Below are 23,088 nucleotides of genomic sequence, written 5' to 3'. Positions count from 1 at the left end.
TGCCAGTGTCATCACTAAACGATGTCCCCAAGTGCCACATCCACATGGCTTTTAAATCCTTCCAGGAATGGTGATTTCACCCCTGTTAGGGGCAGCTGTGCCAGGGCTTGATAACTCTTTCCATGAAAAAATTCATCCTGATGTCCATCCTGAACCTCTCCTGGCACAGCTTGGAGGCCATTTCCTCTTGTCCTGTCCCTTGTTCCCTGGGAACAGATCCCAAACCCCACCTGGCTGTCAGGGAGTTGTGGAGAGCCAGAAGGTCCCCCCCGACCCTCCTTTTCTCCAGGCTGATCCTCCCCAGCTCCCTCAGCTCTTCCTGGTGCTCCAGACCCTTCTCCAGCTCCATTCCCATCTCTGGACATGCTCCAGCTCCTCAATGTCTGTTTTTCTGAACTCTCGGATTTTTAAGAATAAAAAGCTGATGAATAAGGAGGAAGGGAAAAGGACTTCCTTGTACAATGTGTGAAGATGCGGGATTAGAATCGTTGAGTCATGGAATGATTTGGTTTGGAAGGGAGATTTAAGACCAGTTTCACCTCCTGCCAAGGGCAGGGACACATTCCACTATCCCAGGTTCCTCCAAGCCCTGTCCAACCTGGCCTTGGACACTTCCAGGGATGGGGTCCACACCCTCTCCAGGCAATCTGTTTCAATCCAATAGGATTGACTTGATGTGCTGCCCCTGTTTGTAATCCCTGACATTAATTCTGTGTCATCCATGGGTTTGTGGATGGACAGGGAATTAGGCAGGATCTTTTTGGTCCTAGGGTGGGCAGCTCCTCATGGATCTGCATCATTCCCACCTGTGCACAGGTGACACCAACCAACTTGCAAACATGAGGGAGGGCAGGAGTTGCATTGGCTGCATCCAGAGCTGTGACAAAATCCTCCGGGGGCCGGGATCCACCTGGGAGGGCATCTTGGCAAATCCTCTGTGTGAAATCCAGTAGAAAGCACTTTGTGGAGCATCCAAGAATGCTCTGCTTGCCCAGCTTTGGGAGCCTTTTTGCCTGCGTTGGTGAAACTCTCGCCTCCTATTTTTCCCCTCTTTTTTTTTTCCCGTCGGCGCTGCTGAAGTGAAGCTTCCTCAGGCAGGTTTTTTACAATTTGGATTTGATGAGAACAGTCGGTTACAACTCCCCGAGTGCCGTAAAAGTTGATGCGATGGTCGCTCCGCGCCTGTGCTCATTTTTATAATTTTTTATTTTATGAAACAGGACAGGGAGCTTAGTGACTTATTACTATTCATTTCGTTTCAATGCAGTAAATATTGATTCAGTTGGGGCTTTTCAATTTAAACCACTTGCCGATTATATAAAATATTACCAGCCTCTGGAATTATGCTTACGGATCCCTTCGGCTGCTCATTAGCGAAGGAGTGCAATTTTTAGATCCCTTTGCTTTCATCATCCAAATAAATGGGCCGAGCTCCCTCTTCCCAGGGAAGGTGCTGTAGACTCAGCTCGCAGGGGCTTGACAGCCTCGATGGAGCTCTTAATTTGGAGCCGCTTTCAAAGGATTTTGTACGTGGGTTTTTTTTTTTCATTTTGAGACATTGAGGTCTCTTCTTCTGATTTTTCAGAGGCGGAATGACAGCTGGGATAAATGGAGCTGGTTCATCCTGCTCAAAGCAGCTTCTCCTACCTGTGGGTAGTTGGATGTTGCTTGAGCTCCAGTGATCTGTTTACATGAGTTGAGAGAAGCAGGAACAGAGGTCTGGGAAGAGGGAGAAATTGGATGAAATTCCAGTGGTGGAAAGGTCTTGTTAGCTGTGGTCACTTGGGGTCATCTGTGATGGACATTCCCATGGCAAAACTTCCGACAGAACCAGCTCAGACAACTCACAAAGTGTTGCTTCAACATTGTGAGGAGGTGTTGGAGCCCATTCATGTAGGGATGGGGTTAAATAAGCCTTGGGAAAATGATGTTGGTGCCACCAGAACTCATGGTATTTGGACTGTGGGATGTTGCTTGGGATGTTGCTTGGGATGTTGGGTTGGTTTGGGATGTTGCCCATCCTGAGCCCACTTCAGGAGTTTTCCCTTCCCATTGTTGGACCTTTCCATCCCCACTGTCTCCTGGTGAGCCCTTTAGGGTGTGAGCTCCTTGCCATGCTCCTCCTGGCATCTCCTCATGGAAGGACATGAGGGCAGGATCATGAAAATCAAGCTCCTTCTCTAACCCATTTGTCCTGAGGACATGGAGACTGGGACACAGGCAGATCCAGGATATTCTGATGGGATTTGAAAGAAAGAAAACAAATCATACGTGAGGGAGCATCCCCTACAGTTGAGAATTGTCACTTTTGGGGGTTAATTATCGGGGAAGGAGCCTCCTTCAAGTGGTTTCGGGTCCATCAAGATGAAAAGAGAGAAAAGTCTGGACTGACTTCAACTTCTTGACCACTTTTAAACCCAACCAAGAACACGCAATGTTCAGGACGAGACTCAAGAAATTGTCTGGTTTAGCAAGAGCTGTATTAATTGGATCAATGTTAAAATGTGATTTAAAGCACATTGTCAGTGGAGCAGGGGATTTGGCCGAGGACCTGGTTCCAAGGGTGAGTTACGATCTCGGGGCCAAGATGTTCTTCGCGTTATCCTTTGTGCAGCACTTAACCCGTGGTGGATTTCCCCAAAAATAACTAATGATGTGACCAGAAAGAACCTGGATGAGGCTTCAGACTGGAAAAGGAAGAGCTAAAAACTCCACTGCTGTGGAGCCAGCTTACATAATTAAACACTGGTTTAAATGCCGCTTTTAGGCCAGGTTTAAGGGTGGTAGTAAACAAACTTTGCAATAATCAATAGTTCTTAGTCTGCCTGCATAATTCAAACTCATCAGCCCTTTTCTCCCCCAGTGGTTCAGAGCTAATCTCACCAATTGGTTGCAGTAGGATGTCGTGGTGAAGGTGACCTGGAATCCCTTTGTGTGAGTGGGTTTTTGTCAGCTAAATTCAAGGAATTTATCCTTTTTAATGCAAAACCTTCGTGCAATGTATTCATCAGGTTGCTGGCTCACCTATTGCTGGAGATGAATGTGTATTATTTTAATGCTAAGATTAATAAGGACTTTCTGAAGTCCTGCTTGAAGTATTCCCTGATGGTATTTGAGGACTTAATTTGAGTGTAAAGCTGGGATAATTGTGTGGCACTGCAGCTCATGGAAAGCACAGGGAGTTTTGGAGCAGGGCAGAGCTTCCATGGGAGACTGGCACAAGTTGGGTAAAGGCTTCCCCAGATCCCCGTGGAGTCCCTGTGTACACTTCAACCACTTTGGGATTTTTAATTGCTTTGAAAAATCATGGAATGAGCAGATAATCTGGGTTGGAAAGGACTTTTTAAGATCATCTCGTTCCAAGCCCCTGCCATGGAAGGGATTCCCTTCCACTATCCCAGGTTGCTTCCAGCCTCATCCAACCCGGCCTTGAACACTTCCAGGGATGGGGCAACCACAGCTTCTCTGGGCAACCTGTGCCAGGGCCTCACCATCCTCACAGCAAAGAATTTATTCTCAATATCTCATCTAACCCTGCCCTCTGGCAGTGGGAAGCTGTTTCCTGTGTCCTGGCACTCCATCCCTGTCCCTCTTCAGTTTTCCTGGAGCCTCTTCAGGCGCTGGAAGGGGCTCTGAGGTCTCCCTGGATCCTTCCCTTCTCCAGGCTGGACATTCCCAGATTTCCCAGCCTGGCTGCAGAGCAGAGGGGCTCCAGCCCTTGGAACATTTCTTCAGCCTTCTCTGGAGTCTCTCCAGCAGCTCCACATCCTTCTGACGTTGGGCCCCACAGCTGGAGGCAGCTTTGCAGGCGGGGCCTCAACTGAGTGGGACAGAATTCTTCCCTCGCCTGCTTTCCAAACTGTGGGATGAGCCCAGGACACGCGGGAATTTCCGGGTTCCACCACACGTGGTGAAATATTGGGGTTTGTAGTGTCATCCCATTCCCATCACTGCATTCTGGTGGTGTGGGTTGTTTCACATGCCATAGAACCACTTTGGGATTCCCTAGGCAAAGCAGAAAGCTGGAGATTTTCCTTCTGTATTGCCAAGCCAGATGGTTGCTCCCATTGTGCCACCTAGGAGAATTTCTTCCCAATATCCCATCTAACCCTGGCAGCAGGAAGCCATTCCCTGTGCCCTATCACTCCATCCCTTGTCCAAAGTCCCTCTCCAGCTCTCCAGGAGCCCCTTTAAGCACTGGAAAGGCTCTGAGGTCTTCCTGGAGCCTTCTCTTCTTCAGGGACAAGTTCCTTTTATTGTGATGGAGATGCAGAGTCGTTTGTCCTTGTTGATTGAGTATTTATGATGGGAGCTCTGGATGGTGTTTCTCTCAGATTGGATTTCTGCAGCTGGCAGCTGCTCCTGTCCTCCCCAAAGGTCCCTTTTTACCTGTCAGGACACTCTGGAGCCTTTTACCTGTTTATTCTTGTCCTTTGATTTAATCTCTGGCCACTGGGGTGGCTGTAACACTGTAGTCTTCAGAATTTTCATTCTGCCCTGTATGTATAGGTTGGATTTCTCCTACTCTTTTTTTTATTTTATTATTTTTTAAATCCTGCTCAATATTCAAGGACCATAAAAACGTTCCCCACTTATCATGAGCTGTTATCTCAACGACTCCTCACCATTATTAATAATCACTCTCAGTGTCGTGTATTGCTCTTCCTTATGGCTCCCGAGGCAAATCACGGTTGCAGGGAAGGATTTCTAATGGTCGAGTCGCAGGCTGGGGAGGAGCAGAGCTCTTTTGCCTCTTTCTGAAAGCAGGACAACAGGTTTGGAGTAGTTTCTGTGGTTCCTGGTGGCCACCTGCTGAAGGGGAACCTCCTGAATTTAGTCATGCTGTGTCCTCCTGCAGGTGGTGACATCCATGGAGATGCTCCGTGGGCATTTTGGTACCTACCTGGCATAGGGATGTGCAAATGTGAGCTGGTATGCAGGTGCATCCGAGGTGATAGAGCCTAGCCAGTCCCGTCAAGATACTGGGGAACCCCAGAACCTCTCAAGCTTTGGTGTGAGATCTTCCCCCTTAAGGTATTTGAAAACCATAGAAGGGTTTGGGTGGGAAGGGACTTTCAAGATAATCGAGTTCCACCCCCTGCAATGGCTAGGGACACCTCCCATTATCCCAGGTTGCTCCAAGCCCCATCCAACCTGGCCTTGGACACTGCCAGGGATGGGGCAGCCACAGCTTCTCTGGGAATCCCATTTCAGGGCCTCCTCACCCTCCCTGGGAACAATTCCTTCCCAATATCCCATCTAGTCCTTCCCTCTGCCAGTTTAAAGCCATCATCTAGACCTGGTGGTTGGCAACTGGTTCTGGAGGGCCTTGCTTGAGCAGGGCGTTGGGCCAGACTTCCAGGGATTCCTTCCAGCCTCACACATTCTGTGATCTCTCCTGAAAACCTCTGGGCATTGCTGTTGTTGATCATGGCACATCCTCTCTTGGGGCACTGGGACATCCAGAGGAATTTGAGATTTGTCCAGAGAAGCTTTGGCTGTCCCATCCCTGGAAGTGTCCAGGGTCAGTTTGGATGAGGCTGTGAGCAACCTGGTCTAGTGGAAAGTATCCCTGTCCATGGCAGAGGGAGTTGGAATGAGATGGTCTTTAAGGTCTCTTCCAACCCAAACCATTCCTGGATTTTATGATTTCACATCAAAAATTAACCCTGGGCAGGTGGTTGGACTCTCCTACAAACCTGGAGACAACTTGATCTTGCATGAACTCTGAGATACCTGGAGTTGCTGGTGGATCAACGAGCTCCCATTCCCACTTTCATTCTGCCAGATAGATATTTCCAAACCCACTCTTGAATTCCCAATCCATGCTCCTCCTCCTGCTGCCTGGTTTCCATTGCTGGATGATGGCCCCAAAAGCAATGACCCCTCCAAAGCTTGACTAATGAGCACCATGCCACCGGGAAAGGCAACTTCCTTCTTTCCTTCTCCAAGTCAGTGGTGGATTTTATTTTTTCCCCGTTGTTTTGGGGGTTGTTTTTGTTTTCTGTTTTCCCAGCTTGGCACGGTTCAGCGCTTCGGCCTTGCGAACTTGAACGCCCGGATTAATTTGTGGTTAGATCTCTGTTAAGATTGCATCCACTTCCCCAGTCAGCACTTAATTGGCAGTTGCTTGATTTAACAGCGTGGGAGCCGGCTCCGGAAAAATGGCTTGGATAAATCACTGCCTGACGCCAGAAAATAGATATAATCTCAACATTAACTACATTAATAGTAGCAGGAGCCGAATTAAGAAAGCCATAAAGTAGAGGCAGGAGAGTATAAATTATGGCCATCTCGCTGTCTTCTTCTCCAGGCTCTGCTTTCTGTCCTCTCCCTGCTGGTAGGATGGGATCAGTGCTGGTCTTGGATCCAGCTGGGTGGCATTCAGCTCTGCTGGGGACAGGGAGAAGAGCAATTCCCACAATTCACACCATTCCCAGCTCATGGGATAGCACCAGAGTGGGTCTAATCAGTTTTAGTGGCTTAGTTGATTACAGGGATCCAAGATGTTGAAGTCTGGATTTGATTTCTTCCCTCCGGAGTCCCGACCTGGGATATGGGGTCTTTTATGGGCTCTTGTCACAGGGATTTCGGGGATGATTATTTGGGGTTGGATAAGGGGAGAAAAGACATTTCCTAATGATGTGGATGCAAATCTATGCAGGGCATGTGGTGAGGTGGCCAGTTCCCAGCTCCTGGAGAACCCCCAGGAGATCCCTAACTTGTGAGTGTCCATGTTCTTCCCAGGGAGAGCTTTGCCTTTATTTCCCATCTGTGAAAACCAGGGAAAGCAACTCAGGATAAATGCTGTGAGGGCGTGTTTTTCCCAATGCTCTGGATAATGGTGAACTTCACAACTTCTCCTGCTCTTCAGGAGTCCCAGGAAAAGTGTTCCTCTAATTTTTGCATGCCATGGGATGCCAAAAACCTTCCCAGCTCTTCCAGCTGTTGCTTTATCCGTTTGTGCTGGTGTTGACTGTATATAAATTCAGAAGCACATCTGGTTGGTTGTTCCTTTTTTCCCTTCAGTCAGATCCAACTTTGATTCAGAAGGTGACAGTTTAGGGTTTTCTGTGGACATATTGGAGTGGAGATACTCCACATGGAGATTTTTGGGAGTCCTGGGATGGAGGTGGAAGCTGAGCAGCTTCATGAGGACCAAACCCTCAGTGGGAACTGAGGTGCTGGTAGTACCTCCCTGCTGGTGAGAGGGGTTCCAGAGCAGGTAATGATGCCCTAGGGCATCATGAAAATCCTTTTCCATCTACTTCTCTGTGGAAAAATGGGAAGAGGGGAATGATGATGCCAAGGAAATCGCCTTGGAAGTTGCATCCCACCATCTGGAGGGTTGGGTCAGTACTACGAGCTGGAGGCAAGTTTTGGGGTCATTTAGGAAGTTTTCTCCATTTTTTGGTTGTCCTGGAGATTTTTGTGAGTTTTTTGGGAGTTTAGGGATTGCTCTGGGTCTGGTGTCAGCAGAGGGAGACAGCTCTGTGTGAGTCTGGTGTGGGAAAGGCTAATTTGAATTTAATGAGAGAGCAAGAATTAATTGGTTTGGTCTTTGGGTGCATGTTGAACACAATATGCCAAATTTTGATGGAGCCATCAAAATCCTATAAAACCCAAACCTGACCTGAATTTTCCCCCACAATCCCTGATTAAAAGCATCTCTGGGCTGTTTGGAAGTGCAAATGCTTTTTGCACTTTAAATGCCAGGGCTTTTAATTTATTTATTATTTTAATTGTTATTATAATTATTGATACATTCATTTTCTTTACTGATAAATTATTTTATTTATTTATATTTATTTTATAAATGTAGCATGTTATCTATCTCAAGGAAGCATCCACATTATAAAATCATGGAATAGTTTGGGTTGGCAGGGAATATCATCCCATTCCAAACCCCAGCCATGGGCAGGGACACCTTCCACTATCCCAGGTTACTCCAAGCCCCATCCAACCCACCCTTGAACATTTCCAGGGATGGGGCAGCCACAGCTTCTCTGGGCATCCTGTGCCAGGGTCTCACCACCCTCACAGGGAAGGATTTCTTCCCAATATTTCATCTAACCGTGTCCTCTAGCAGTGGGAAGCTGTTTCCTGTGTCCTGTCCCTCCATCCCTTGTCCCAGGTCCCTCTCCAGCTCTCCTGGAGCCCCTTCAGGCACTGGAAGGGGCTCTGAGGTGTCCCTGGATCCTTCCCTTCTCCAGGCTGGGCATTCCCAGCTCTCCCAGCCTGGCTGCAGAGCTGAGGGGCTCCAGCCCTTGGAGCATCTCCGTGGCCTCCTCTGGACCTGCTCCAGCAGCTCCACATCCCTCTGATGTTAGCCCCAGGTCTGGATGCATAATTCCAGGTGGGATCTCACCTGAGCAGGGCAGAGAGGCAGAATTGCCTTTTTTTCTCAGGTTTATCCTGACCTTTTCAACTTTTATTTCCAGCTTTTTGGTTCAGTTGCACCCCCCTTCACCACGTCCCGTTTTCTCCCCTGGAAATGGATTTTTAAAAGCGTCATCTTCCAGCGAATTTTCCTTTCCATCTTGTTGTTTATTAGGCTCTTAAAGGCAAAGCTTGTAATGCGTCCATTGATCGAAATTCCAATTGAAGAGATGTGAGCACATAAAATGGTCCCGACCCTTTAATAATAGAGCGATATCCTTTGGAATGTAGGCGATGCAATTAGGACAAGGAACCAACCCCCTGCCCCTTGATGGGGGCCTTTGAATCATTTTTATCCTTTGAATATATTGTTCCATATATTCAGAGTCAGAGCTGAGTTCCTTTAAGTGTCTTCCTGGTGAGTATCTGATGGACTGGCGCTCTCAGAAGTGTTGGACCTTTTTTTTTAATTCCTCTTTCTCTTGGAAGCAGATCCAAATTTTTATAGATCCGTGTTTATTAATTATGCATGTCTACATTTATAAAATATATATAATATGTATTTTATATGTGGATAGAAATTGGGTGGATGGGCCGAGTCCAGCAGTGTGAAGGTCAACAAAGCCAAGTGTTGGATCGAGCACTTGGATGACAACAATTTCATGGAATGCTCCAGTCATGGATAAAGGGCTGGAGAGATGGAAATGGGCTTGGAGGTGCTGGTGGCAGTGGCTAAACATGAGTCCAGGGGGGCAAGAAAGCCACTGCCACCTGGCTTGTAGCAGCCATGTTGTGTCCATAGGCCCAGGGAAGTGTCCATCCCCCTGTTCTGGTAGTGCTGGGACAACTCCAGTCCTGGCAGGAATTTTGAGTCTCTCACAAGACAGACATGGAAGGGCTGGGATGTATTCAGGGAAGGGAATGGAGCTGGGAAGAATCTGGGGCACCAGGAGTGGCTGAGGGATCTGGGAGGGCTCAGCCTGGAGAAAAGGAGGCTCAGGAGGGACCCTCTGACTCTCCACAACTCCCTGAGAGGAGGTGGATCCAGCTGGGAGCGGGAATCTGCTCCCAGGGAACAAGGGACTGGACCAGAAGAAATGGCCTCAAACTACACCAGGGGAGGTTCAGGATGGACATCAAGAGGAATTTCTTCATGGAAAGGGTTGGAATATGCTGCCCAAGGAAGTGGTGGAGTCCCCATCCCTGGAGGTGTTCAAGGAATGCCTGGATGTGGCGCTCAGTGCTCTGGTCTGGGTGACAAAGTTTGGGATCAGTCGCAGGTTGGAGACTTCATGATCTTGGAATTCGTGATCTTCATGGTCTTTTTCAACCTAAATGATTCCATGATTCCATATATGTTATGTATACACTTATCCGGGTGTAGACAGCGTTGGTATGAAATATTTACTGGATCATAGAATTACAGGGATATTGAGAATTCACACCAAGGAGTCAGAGCTGACAATGCTGCTCCAGTTCTTTTGTGGGTCAGCTTATAAATGGTAAGGAGACCACCAGACAGATATACAACCACCTGCTTAAAATTTGGAGAAAAAGGTTTGGGAGTCAGCATCTGAATTTCTTATTTACTCCTTGAGTTTAATATAATGTCAGGAAAACCAATTCTTTGGGGAGGAAAAAATCATTTATACACTGTTTTCTCTGCCTTTGTAGCTAAATTTAATTTAAATTTAATTAATTAATCAAATTTAAATTTAGTTTTTAAAATGGATGTGTATCCATCCCCAGTCCAAGCTGTGGGCATGGGGTTTTCCAGAGGCAGGCAGTAGCTGGTGTTTTCCCAGCAGATAATTCCCTTTAGCACAGCGCCACTGAACTTCTTTAACCTCTTCCATACTGAGTTCCTGCTTTTCCGTGGAACCCTGCTCCTTGTCCAAGATATTTGCTTTAATTAAAATGTATCAGCTGTTCTGGCTCTTCATAGTATTATTGCTGTTTCCTGCGTGAGGAAAAGAGCATTTAAAGGGAAAATATCTTTGGAAAAAGCAATTATCCCAGGTATTTTTGGAAAGCAGGCAGGAGGGAAAGCCTCCAGTGGGATTTGGCTCCGTGTCTGAGTGATTATTGTGATAAATATTCAGAGTTGGAACTGTTTGGGTCGGGATACGGACGCAGCATTGGAATGATCCTCAGCAATTAGCCTTCCTGGGATATTCCAGTGCTTGGAGCACATCCAGAGCTCTGAAATGGGATTCACAGGGGTGAGCAGAGGGAGGAGTATCACTTCTGTGCCAGGACAGGGGAAGGTCTAGGAGCTGCTCTCACTTTCCCTCTGGTTTTAGCCCATCACTGAGGGTGGTAGGACACTGTCTGGGAGGGATTAAGGATTAATCCACGTGGACACAGGTCCTGGAGCTTCCCAAGCGGAACCACTGAATCCGGCAACACCTGCGTGGAGCGCCACGAGCTCCATTTCAGCTAATCAGAGTTAAACCCTAATGAACTTTGTCCAATCGCCTGAGCTAATGGGGGTAAAAGGAATCTAATTAACGGGACAATAGTTCCCGGTCTTCCCGGTGTAATCACTGATCCGCCGCCAGCATTAGAGCAGCGGGATGGAAAGCCGACTATTAGGGACCGTCAGCATTTCCATTCTCAGGCTCAGCCTAAGCGGTTTAATGGGACCTTGGCAGGGGGGTTTGGGCTGAGACTTGACCTACCTTGAAAACAGCTTTATCTTGGGAAATTGTCTTCTCCAGAGGGGCTTTTGTCTGATCTCCAGGGAGGTGTTTTCATAGCAGAAACTTTGCTGGAGAAGTCGGAATTGTTTCCAAGGATCCTCCCGTGGCTTGCTGTGGGATCAGGCCCAGGGCTGGAGGGAAACCAAGGAGGTGGTTTGGAGTTGGGCTCTCAGGGAGTGGGGAGGACAAGAGGAAATGATCTGAAGTTGTGCCAAGGGAGGTTTTGATTGGATATCAGGGAGAATTTCTTCATGGAAGGGGCTGTCAAGCACTGGAACAGTGCAGTGGTGGAGGAAAGAAGGCAGGATTAGATGGGATACAGGGGGAAAGTTCATTCCTGTGAGTGTGATGAGGGCCTGGCACAAGGCTTAAAGAATTGTTTGGGTTGGGAGGGATCTTGAAGGTCCCAACTCCCTGCCATAGGCAGGGACGCCTTCCTCCATCCCAAGTTGTTCCAAACCCCCATCCAAACTGGCCTTGGACACTCCAGGGATGGGGCAGCCTCAGCTTCTCTGGACAACCTGTGCCAGGGCCTCCCCACCCTCACAGGGAAGAATTCCATCCCAATATCCCATCTTTCCTTGCCCTCTGGTGGTGGGAAGCCATTCCCTGTCACTCCATCCCTTGTCCCAAGTCCCTCTCCAGCTCTCTTGGAGTCCCTTTAGGCACTGAAGAGGCTCTAACATCTCCCTGGGTCCTTCTTTCCTCCAGGCTGGACATTCTCCCAGGACAGTTCCATCCCTGCCCTCCTTACCTGGCCACACCAGTCCTTCAGCACAAGTGGTCACAAGGCAAATTATTTCCCCATTTTTTGTGCTTGACACATGGAGCTGGGTTTGTATCCAGGCTCTCCATCTCCTGCAAGAATGAATTGGGTTACAAACAATAGTAGGAATTTAGGAAACAGGGGCAGGGAAAAGAGCTCTCCTCTCCCACTGCTCTGAACTCCTCGAGGTGTTACTGGATCTTGTGTGTTTTTTGGAAGGTTTTGGCGGGATTTCAGGGCTTTCTCTGGCTTGAAGTGGGATCATGAGCCCTGCAGGAGCTGCCAAGTGCCGTGTGGAGCTTTGGCTTTTCATGGACACACTGGAGAGATGAAAGGGGATGGCAGCATGGGGCTGAATGGCTTTCAGAGGGAAATGGCAATAAATCCAGTGGGAGGGAATGATGACATTTGAGGGAAGAGATGGCATCCAGAGGGACCATTACAGGCTGGGCCAGTGCAAACCTTGGGAAGCCCAAGGCCAAGGTCCTGTAAGTGGATAGGACAATCCCAGGGACAGACCCAGGTTGCATGGGGAGTGGATTGAGAGCAGCCCTGAGAAGGATTTGGGGGTGTTGGTGGATGAAAAATGGGATGTGCCTCATCCATGTGTGCTGGAACCCAAAAGTTCCCTGTGTCCTGGACTCATCCCACAGTGTGGGCAGCGGGAGAGGAGGAATTCCAGCCCCTCCACCCTGCTCAGGTGAGATCCCACCTGCAGAGCTCCCTCCAGCTCTGGGGTCTAACAGCAAAGGGATGTGGAGCTGCTGGAGCAGGTCCAGAGGAGGCCATGGAGATGCTCCAAGTGCTGGAGCCCTTCTGCTCTGGAGCCAGGCTGGGAGAGCTGGGAATGTCCAGCCTGGAGAAGGGAAGGATCCAGGGAGACCTCAGAGCTCCTTCCAGTGTCTGAAGGGACTCCAGGAGAGCTGGAGAGGGACTTTGGACAAGGGATGGAGGGACAGGACACAGGGAATGGCTTTCCACTGCCAGAGGGCAGGGATAGATGGGATATTGGGAGGGAAAAATTCTTTCTTGTGAGAGTGGGGAGGAGCTGGAATGGAATTTCCAGAGAAGCTGTGTCTGCCCCTGGATCCCTGGAAGTGTCCAAGGCCAGGTTGGACAGGTTTTGAAACAACCTGGGATAGTGGAAGGTGTCCCTGCCCATGTCAGGGGGTTGGCTTGGATGATCTTGAAGGTCCCTTCCGACCCAAACCATCCCATGATTCTGTGGAATATTCCCCCTTAGTTTAGCCCAAAGTTGCCTGTAAATTTTGCAACCCTTTGAGATCAACTGCAAGGAGATCAGGATATTTTGTTCATACCTGGGTCTTTCCAAGTGGAATTATTTGAAGAGTTATCCAGTCTATGTGAGGATTGGCAAGAGGCATCCTTCTATGGGATGTGGAAACTGGGGAAAACCATGAAAATCTCCTCCACAACACTTCAGTGCAGGTGTAATGCCATGTTTCTGATTTTTTTTTTTTTTTTTTTTTTTTTTTTTTTTTTTTTTTTTTGTGGAGGAATCTCTGTTCTCATTGGTTGATAACCATTAAATTTACTTGCAACTATTTTCCTTTCCAGGTCAGGGGGAATTTATTGGGAAGGTACGTCTTTATTTAGGTAATTAGGGAGCTTAATAGGTGCTCATTGAAATTCATAATTTTTCCCAGGTTTTGAAAATGCTAAATGAGATCTGGGCTGGATTATTATTTTTTTTCCTTGAGATTAACATTAAGCTGCATTTGAATGGAAATTCAGATTCAATTGAACCAAATTAAAACAGGGTTTTTTTTTAAGTGTTTGTTTCATAATTAGAAGTAATTATTGAAAGGAGGGAATTGTTTATGGGTAAATTAATGCGTTTTTGCCTGTCACTGTGTATTTAAAACTAATGGATCCTCTGTATTTATGGATGTATGTGGGGAAAAGACATATCCCTTTCTATTTTTAATTTCCAATCACTTTTCCAACCTCAAATATCATCAAGAATGGACTGAATGATTTGAATTATCCCAATCAGGTTCTTCAGATAAATTAAATCTTAATGTAGAAAGTGTTTATTTGACGTTTGACCTTTATTATTTTAAAGAGAAAGCATCAATGTTGATAAAAATGCCATAAATCAAACATTTTAGTGGAATTACTTCCTTTTAGCTGTAAATTTGGGGTCTTCAGGGATCTGATGGGTGAGGATAAAGATGGAGAAGCTTCCGAGGGGCATCTTGGAGCATTCCTGGTGTGTTTGAGGAACACTTCTAGCCCTAAATCCTGTGTTGTTTGCTAAGGAATGGTGAATGACTGAGGAAAATGGGATTTTTGGGATTTTTTTTTCTTCCTGAATGAGGATTTTCCATTGTCACCTCCCAGGCTTGTGGCAGACGAGCTCCCTCCTTCCTCACCTCTCTCCCTGTTGCTTCCCGTAACCATTGCCCCCGCGATGATCCGCTCTTTCCTCGGGATTCAAATGCCAGCATGCAAATGTGATTTCTGACTATGTAAGGATTACTTTCAAAAAAAAAAAAAATATATACAAGCTAAGCCCAAAGAAGAAATCCAGTAGTAAAAGAAAACCTTTCTTTAAGAGCCACTTGTATCGCCGCCAGTGCCAGGAAATCCTCTCCGTTTCAGCTGGCTGGAAACGCCGCTGGGATGTTCCTGCTCTGCTCGTGGGGTTGTGTTTAACTTAGAGACATCGAATACTCTAAAAATGTTGCATTTCAAGTGTAGGGGAATTTTTGTGGGGGTTTGGGTGGGGTTTTTGGATCACGTGGTCTTGTGTTGATGAGGGGATTGGGGTGTTAAGTGTGAGCAGGCTGGAGCGACTCATCCTTGTTTTTAACCTTCGTTTTCCATGTTGGCTTGGAAATCTCCCACTTTTTTTCCTTTTTATTTAGATTAATATATAAAATTATAATGTTAGATATAGATTATCTGAAGAGGGAATGTATTTTCCCAGCTAGCTCCTGGCTGAAGTTTTGGTGGTTTTACTCTATTCTGAGCAGGTTTGGAACTCCATTCTGAGAAGGGAATGGAGCTGGAGAAGGGTCTGGAGCACCAGGAACTGCTGAGGGATCTGGTGAGGCTCAGCCTGGAGAAAAGGAGGCTCGGGGGGACCTTCTGGCTCTCCACAGCTCCCTGGCAGGGTGGTGAATCCAGGTGGGGTTCAGGATCTGTTCCCAGGGAACAAGAGACAAGAAAAGAGGAAACAGCCTCAGGCTGTGACAGGAGAGGATTAGTTTGGATATTGGGAAGCTTTTTTCATGGAAAGGTTGGGCAGGCTGCCCAAGGCAGTGGTGGAATCCCCACCCCCCTAGGAATTTAACATCTGTCTGGATGTGACACTTTGGAATGTGGCTTAGTGGTGGCCTTGGCTGTGCTGGGAGAATGGTTGGGCTGGATGATCTTGGAGAACTTTTCCCACCTAAATGCCTGTGGAATTCTCTGAAGGATACAGCTGGGCTGTGCTTAATCATGGGAAATCAGACTTGGTCAACACAAGCACCTACTAAGCAGCAGCATGAAATGTTCTGAGTGAGGCAAAGTTGCTGCTTCGAGAGATGCACTGGGAAAGCCTGAACCTCGTCCTACAGAATCATGGAATGCTTTGAGTTGGAAGTGGCCTAAGAGATCATCTTGTCCAAACCCCTGCCATGGGCAGGGACACCTTCCACTAGCCCAGGTTGCTCCAAGCCCCATCCAACCTGGCATTAAGAGTTTTGTCAGCCTGGAACCTCCCTTTTTAACATTTTTAGCATCAGGCTCTGATTTTCCCCACAGTTGACGTCGAACCTGCACCAGCTACGCTGCCGTTTTTAAACATTTTTATGTCGTTCCTCCACCCCCTCTTCATTAAAAATTTTTCTTCCGCTGTCCACCCTGGGGGTGGGGGAAAGACAACCCTCAACCTTGTGTAGTCAAGGTTATGGCGATAAATTCCGGAGCATTGTCACTTCTATTCGGAGTAAATTGGCCGGCCGCTCTTGGGCTGAAGGGGAGATAATTTGCTGTAGTATTTCAAATGGATTAGAAATGGATTTGAAGGGAAAGTTCATGCCTCCCATTACAAAGGCTAGAAAGAAGACTATCTTAAGGCACTGTTCACACTCTAGCCTTCATTATCCACGCTTAATACCTTTCCTATTTTCCAGCGTTAATGAAATTTCCTGCCGGAGCGGGGCCTTGTGGACGGACGGGAGGACTCTTTAGATCTGCGGGATGCGCGGCAGAAAGGGAATTACAAGGCCCTCGTGTCGAGGGGCCCAGTGTATTCTTCAGGTCCTTGGCCCAGCTATTATCTCGTTAATTTTATCCTCTTTTGTCAATACAGTTCATTTCCAAAGGCTGTCCTTTCCATTAGGGTAACAATTCCACAGAGAGCTGGGATCCCGCCGCCGATGAAAAGCGATGGGAGTTTGGCTCTGTGCCCTCGCCGGTGGCTTTTCCCTGCCACCACCAGCTTGGATGTCACTAAGAGGGAGGGGGACACACACACTGGTGGCTGTGTTGGGGCCACACAAGCACTTGGGAGCAACAACTTGGATTCAGAGGGAAATGAAGGGTTCCTGTAAGTGAAGTTTGGGAAGTTGAGTTCCCTCCCCGCTCTTCTGTGTGGGTGCGGTTTTTCCATATAAAACAAAATTTCCCTTAAATTTTAAATCTCTTAAGGCTCCTATAATATAATAAATATCCTGCCTAATATAATAAATAATAAATACAATAAATATTCTAATAAATATTACTTTATATATATAAAAGGATGATGGAACATCACTGCTTGGACATTTGCACCACCCAGAAGCTGGAAATGGAGGTAGCCAAGCCTCCAGTGAGCTCAAACTGAGCCTCTGGTTGGTACTCCCCATCCCTGGAAGTGTTCAAGGCCAGGTTGAATGGGGCTTGGAGTGAACTGTTCTACTGGAACGTGGCCCTGCCCATGGAGGCGGATTGAAACTTGGTGATTTTGAAGATGCATTTCAACCCAAATCATTCTGTGATGATTCCATGGCTTCAGTCTGGTGGCCCTTGGGGCTTTGGCAGCCTGAGCAGATGTTCTGCAGAAGTTTTGCTTGGAGACTACCCAGAGGTCACTGGTCTCCTCAAAAATACAGCTTTAAATTAGAGGAGGTTCAACCCCAGTCCCTTTGGGGAATGAGATGAATTTTGATGTTTTTGTCAAAATCCTTGAAAAAAAATCATAGATTCATGGAATGGATTGGCAGGAACCTTAAAAATCATCCTGTTCCAACTCTCTGCCTCAGTGGGGATGTTCTGATACCACATCTGCATTTGGAGCCTCCCTCAGTTTGGAGCTTGGCCATCCCTAAGAAATTCTAAAGAGAGAAGTGTGTGACCACTTTGGTGATCTTGAGCAGGAAGGCAAGAAAATCAATATCCTGAGGATTTGGGGGATTCAAGCAACTGGGTGTTCAACTGGTGCTTAAACCAGGGAGTCAGGCTTAGGGGGTGTGAGCAGCCACTGGGGCTGTGCAGGGTTTAGGGTGGGCTGGGATTTATTGACATTGCAGCCAAAAAAGGTTTCATTTAATGCATTATCTCATATATATGTGCGTCTGTGTGATAATATAATGTATTAGGGCATGCATGTAAATTTATATTCAATAGATATTGAATGTATCTCTATAAATATAGAATATTTTTAATATATATTATCTACATATAATATATAAATATAATTATATAGATACAATATCTATTTGAATACATATAATATCTATTTAAATATGTTTACCCTTTATGTATATATATGTCTGCATGTATCAGAGTGTGGAATGTTGGATGAAACCCTGACTTCTTCCTTCCCCTCTACTAGAGTTAAGAAAAATATGAAATGTATAATATATAGAAAACAATATCTATATATTATGTGTATTACCTATATATTAGTGAATATATGTAATTCAATATATATTCTATATATTCAATAATATATTAATAATATAAAGCACTAAGAATAAAAATAGTATCTGGGCCTCATATAAATTATCTCTAAGTATTAATAAATATATATATTGAACATATCTAGATGTTATTGAATATATATAATTCAATATATGCATTCAGTGCATATATTCAATAATATCTAGAGATAATTGATGGATATAGGAGGCCCAGAGAATACAGGTGATAATATATAGATTTATGTATGAAAGTATCAATATTTGTTATTCCATGTTTTATATAGATCTTGTATTTCAATACATACACTCAGGGTATATATATTCAATTATGTGTGTATCTATATGGAAATTGATGTGTGTGGATAAATCTATATATAACCCAGAGATAACATATAGGGAATATATATGGAATTACAGAAGTCCTTAAAAGGACTGATTCAGTGGGGAAAAAGGAGCCCCAAATCCACTGGCACTACAGCCCCTGTGAATGGAGGAATGGAGCATCCAGGGGTCCTCCCAGGAATGTGTCTCTGGGAGGAATAGGAGATGGATGGAGCTGGGATGGGTCTTGTCACAGCCATGGTGGTGTTTTGCAGTACCTTCATTAGAATCCTGGAATGGGTTGGGTTGGAAGGTTAAAGCTCATCCAGTTCCATGGAAGCCATGGGGAAGGACGCCTTCCACTATCCCAGGGCTCCAAGCCCTGTCCAACTTGGCCTTGGACACTTCCAGGGATGGGGCAGCTGCAGCTTCTCCGGGAGCTCCATTCCAGCACCCTCCCTGGGAAGAATTCCTTCCCAATATCTTACCCAATTCTGCCCTCTGGCAGTGGGAAGCCATTCCATGTGTCCTGTCACTCCATCTCTTTTCCACAGTCTCTCTCCAGCTCTCCTGGAGCCCCTTTAGGCATGGCAAGGTCTCCCTGGATCCTTCCCTTCTCCAGGTTGAACACCCCCAGCTCTCCCAGCCTGGCTCCAGAGCAGAGGGGCTCCAGCCCTCGGAGCATCTCTATGGCCTTCCTCTGGATCTGCTCCAACAGATCCACATCCTTCTACTGCTGGGACCCCAGAGCTGGACACAAAACTCCAGATGGGATCTCAGAAAAGCAGAGGAGAGGGTGAGAATCATCTCTGTCACCCTCCTGGCTGTTTGATATTTGATATTATTTGTATTGCCCCTGATGTGGCCACACAACCTTTCTTCAGGTCCTGCAGCCACTGCTGGATGCATCCGTGGTTTTGCTGGAGTTTTCTGGGATGTGCTGGGTGGTCCATTAGTGACCCAAGTGTCCCTCATGCCATCGCCACCTTCACCCAACAACGCCACCGCCGTGACTCCTTTGCAAGTCACTCAGACTTGATGCTCCTCTCTGGAGCAGTTCTGTGAGGAGGAAACCCTGGGGGAACTAAAACGAGGAATTTATCCAATTCCCATCCCCTTTCCACAAAAACCAGGCAGCAAATTTTCCGAGCTCGGTAGCCAGTGGCAACAGCCCTCCGGAATGAATAGGCTGTCACGCTCAGCATTAGGAAATGTAACTATTCCATTTTCCAGCTCTCTTTTTCTTTGGAGCACATGTTCATTTAAAGGAAATGCTCATCGGGGTTTGCATTCCGCTGATAGGATAGCGGGATCTTAATTTACGGATATTCTCCGGTAATGCGCGGTTTATATACGTTCTGCTAATAGCATTATGAGCATAGTTTGGGCTAATACAAAATTAGAGCTCTAATTTGCATAAACAAATTACTGTTTGGATTAGCGCTAAATGAGGAAGGGGACTGATATTGGAGGAGATTTGATTTGGCTGCAGTGGCTCTGTTTGGATAATGGGGGATGGATAGGAACGAGCTGGGAGGCTGTGTTGCGGGTCGGGAAGGAGGTGGAGTGGTGCAGGAGGTATCAGGTCATGGAGTGGACAAGATTTTGGGTGACAGAGGAGCCTCTCTGGGGCATGTGGCAAGGTGGGGGGGGTTGGCCTCTTTTCCCTGTCAACCAGCAACAAGATGAGAGGAAATGGCCTCAAGCTGTGCCAGAGGAGGTTCAGGTTGGACATCAGAAGGAATTTATTCATGGAAAGGGTTGTTAAACATTAGGATGAGCTGTCCAGGTGGAATGGAGTCCCCATTCCTGGAGGTGCTCAAGGAATGCCTGGACGTGACACTCAGTGCTCTGGTCTAATTGACAAAGTGGTGATTGGTCACAGGTTGGACTTCATGGCCTTGGAGGTCTTTTCTAAAAGATTTTGGGATTCTGTGATATTTATCCCTCAGGCGTCACTTTGGAGCTTACTGGGTCCTTCAGAGTAACGTTATGGGCAACAGTAACTGGATCGCGATTCCCAATCCATTTCCATCCCACTGACTCAGTACTGGGTTTGTAAATTTAGGGGGAGTTGAGGAGGTGGGAACAGGTCCCCAGCCCCACCCACTGGACCCTGCTGAGGTCCAGCATCAGCTCCAGGTGACTGGTGGGGATAGAAATGCTCTTGGGTGATTTGTCCCACGTAGGGATTGAGAAAAATCCTTCCAAGAGCCAGATCTGAGGGCAGAATAAAAATATTAAAGTTGTGGTATCTGATTAATAACAGGAATAATGATAGCAAAGATACAGACTCATGGAATGTTTAGGTTGGAATGGACCTTAAAGACCATCTAGTTCCAAACCCCTGCCATGGACAGGGATGCCACCCACTGGATCAAGTTGCTCAGAGTCCCATCCCACCTGGCTTTGATGTACTTCCAGGAATGTCAAAGATTGTAGAACTCCATAAAACTTGACTAAGGTCAGTGAAGGTCCCACCTTGCTGATTCTCTCATGGGATTGCATCCACATTTCCTTGTTTCTGCTGGGGGTAGAGGTGCAAGCAAGGGTGGGAGAAGTTGTGGGAGAGTCCCTGAAGGTAATTTTTTTGGTATTAGACATGAGGAATCAGAGCTTTTCCTCTGTCAACAGGAAGAACATCCCTGCTTCTTCCATACATCTCCTCCATTCCAGTGGGAGCTGTCCCTGCCCTTGGAAATGGGGTTGGAATGAGATGATCTTGAAGGTCCCTTTGAACCCAAACCATTCCATAAGTCTCCCATTCCATGGTTTGCTCATGAAGTAACACCTCCTTGTGACATTTTCCCAAATTTGGGCTGACCTTGACTTTATTTTTCCTGCAGATCCCCATTGTTAAACCAAACCCGACCCTCACTCCAAGGTGGCAAATCCCAGCTCGTCCAACAGCGCTGGAGGAACAAAGGCTTCCGCTGCATCGGCGGCGTCATGTACCGGGTGTCGGCCAACAAACTCTCCAAAACTTCCAGCAGCCCTCTCCGTGCCAGGGACCTGGGCACCAGAACTCCCATCAGAGCAGGTGAGCAGGAATTTGTCCCAGTTCATGTCCAAAATCCATTGAGTTCAGTTTTTAGTTGTTTATTCCCAGCCTGTGGGTTGCGACTCATCCTCTGACCTCACAGAATTCCAGATGGTGGACATCCCATGGTGCCAAGTGCCGTTCTTGCTTTATAGTCGCTCCAAAGGGGAAATAATGTTGGAGGAATTAAAAGTTTAGGAGAATTGAGGTTTTCTTAAGTCAGACTTAATTCAAGCTTGTGGAGACACGCCGTTGAACTTGGTTTAATGGGCAAAATCCTGGATAACTTCAAACAGCACAAGGTTGAATGTGCTTGAGATGCTGATCAAATTACGTTCAATATTGACCTAAAAATTTGGGAAGATCATTCTGCAGATAACCATGGAATGATGCCCCATTTTGATGAATTCCCAGCTTTACATCATGGCTTTTATTGAATTTGTGTTTCAGCTCCTCCTGTGTTTGGCATCTTAAGTGTAACTCTTAAAAAAGATTAGATTTTAACTGTGCTTAAAGTATTTTTAAAATTTCTTCTTGGTCTCAAATATTTTTGCTCCCTAACTGTTTATTGAAAATTTTTGGGGATAGTTAAACTGGGGAAGGTGGATCAGAGTTTGGAGACTCAGAAAAAGTGACCATAAAATAGCTGAGGCATTTGTAGGAAAAAATTTGGATTTTTTCCAAGAGCTTTGCTACTGGATCAGGATAATCAACTGCACAAAACCAGCTCGAGGGTGGTTCTGCCTTAAGCACCATCTCTGGACATTGAAGATGTCACTAAAGACAGAAAATATCCTGCAGGAATGGAAGAAAAGGGGTGAAACCCAGGACATGGACAGGGATGTTGTTGGATGGAGTAGGGGATGGATTTCAGAACAGAGTTGGAGCACTAGGAAGAGTCCTGGGGAGAAGTGATGGCTGGAAGGACTGGAAAAGTGGAAGATCTGGGGCTGCCAAGCAAAGGAAGGATGTCTCTCCATGAGCAGGTGGAGCAGCCAAAAACCAAGGGGCTTAAACTGGTGGGAGAGCTTTCCAAGGACAAGGATGATGAAATGTTGGACTCATTTGGCTCTAAAATCTCCATTATTTTAAAGATTTTTTTAAAGAACAGGTGTAATGAACTTCTTTTTCAGGAGGTCCTGCCTCCCAGCAAGAAGGTGAATTTTTTTTATTTATCCAAGTGCAAGGAAGTCTCTAAATTTGTCTGGAAATAGACAAATGAGCAAAGTCTCATTTGGGCAACTCAGCAAAGGCTGATGGATTCAACCTGTCCATGAATATCCATCACTGGATTGGGACCAAGCAGAGAAACACCAACTTAGAGGCAAATTTCTGGAAGAGGGATGAAACCAATGGTAACTTGGGAGGATTTCTGCAGATTCAGACCTTAGAATTGCTTGTGGTGGGTACCTGAAGGGATTTGGGGTGACAGGGCATGGAACAGATGTGATGCCCCCATTTTTCCTTTCTCGCTGAAACCACGTCTTCTAGTGAGGTCTCATTCAGATAATTGGGTTTAATTAGTCCCACTTAGGGAGGGAAGATTCCTTCCAGGTCTATTCCCTATGAAATACAATCCCATCTAATTATTATTTTGAAGATGTTCCTTATTTTGCTGTTGCCTCTTTCCCCCTGCCACATAGTACAAAGTGTGGCTTTGTAACCACAAAACCTGAGGAGCTGCTGTGAATCAGTATTTTCGTGTCATCTTTCATCTCTCCCCACAATTCATCCTCCTTCCCAAGGATGGATTCCACAGATTCCTCTTGCCTTAGGATAACTGGGCCTGGCAGGGCGGAAGATTTGTGTGTTCTCATCGGCTGCGAACGTTTGCTCAACGGTCTGTGTTTTCAACACTTGACAAAGTTTATTTAAAAGATGGAAAAAAACGGCTTTTCCTTTCCCTTTCAGTGCCAGGCACCATGTGTTTGGAATAGGGGAGAGATGGGAAATGCTCCTGACAGT

At 46.5% G+C, this 23,088-nt stretch overlaps 1 protein-coding gene across 1 annotated transcript in view; it reads left to right on the top strand.

The window, feature by feature from the left end:
• The window catches only part of ZC3H3 (zinc finger CCCH-type containing 3), a 126,232-nt gene that overhangs the window by 63,638 nt on the left and 39,506 nt on the right, over nt 1-23,088 (top strand). Inside the window, 1 exon segment of the mRNA XM_031064408.1 lies at nt 20,930-21,123. Within this exon segment, the coding sequence (XP_030920268.1) occupies nt 20,930-21,123 (194 nt within the window).

This window comes from Geospiza fortis, unplaced genomic scaffold (assembly GCF_000277835.1).
Source record: "Geospiza fortis unplaced genomic scaffold, GeoFor_1.0 scaffold543, whole genome shotgun sequence".
Classification (NCBI taxonomy): domain Eukaryota; kingdom Metazoa; phylum Chordata; class Aves; order Passeriformes; family Thraupidae; genus Geospiza; species Geospiza fortis.
Note: the sequence above shows the minus strand (reverse complement) of the source record. Positions and strands in the feature narration are given on the sequence as shown.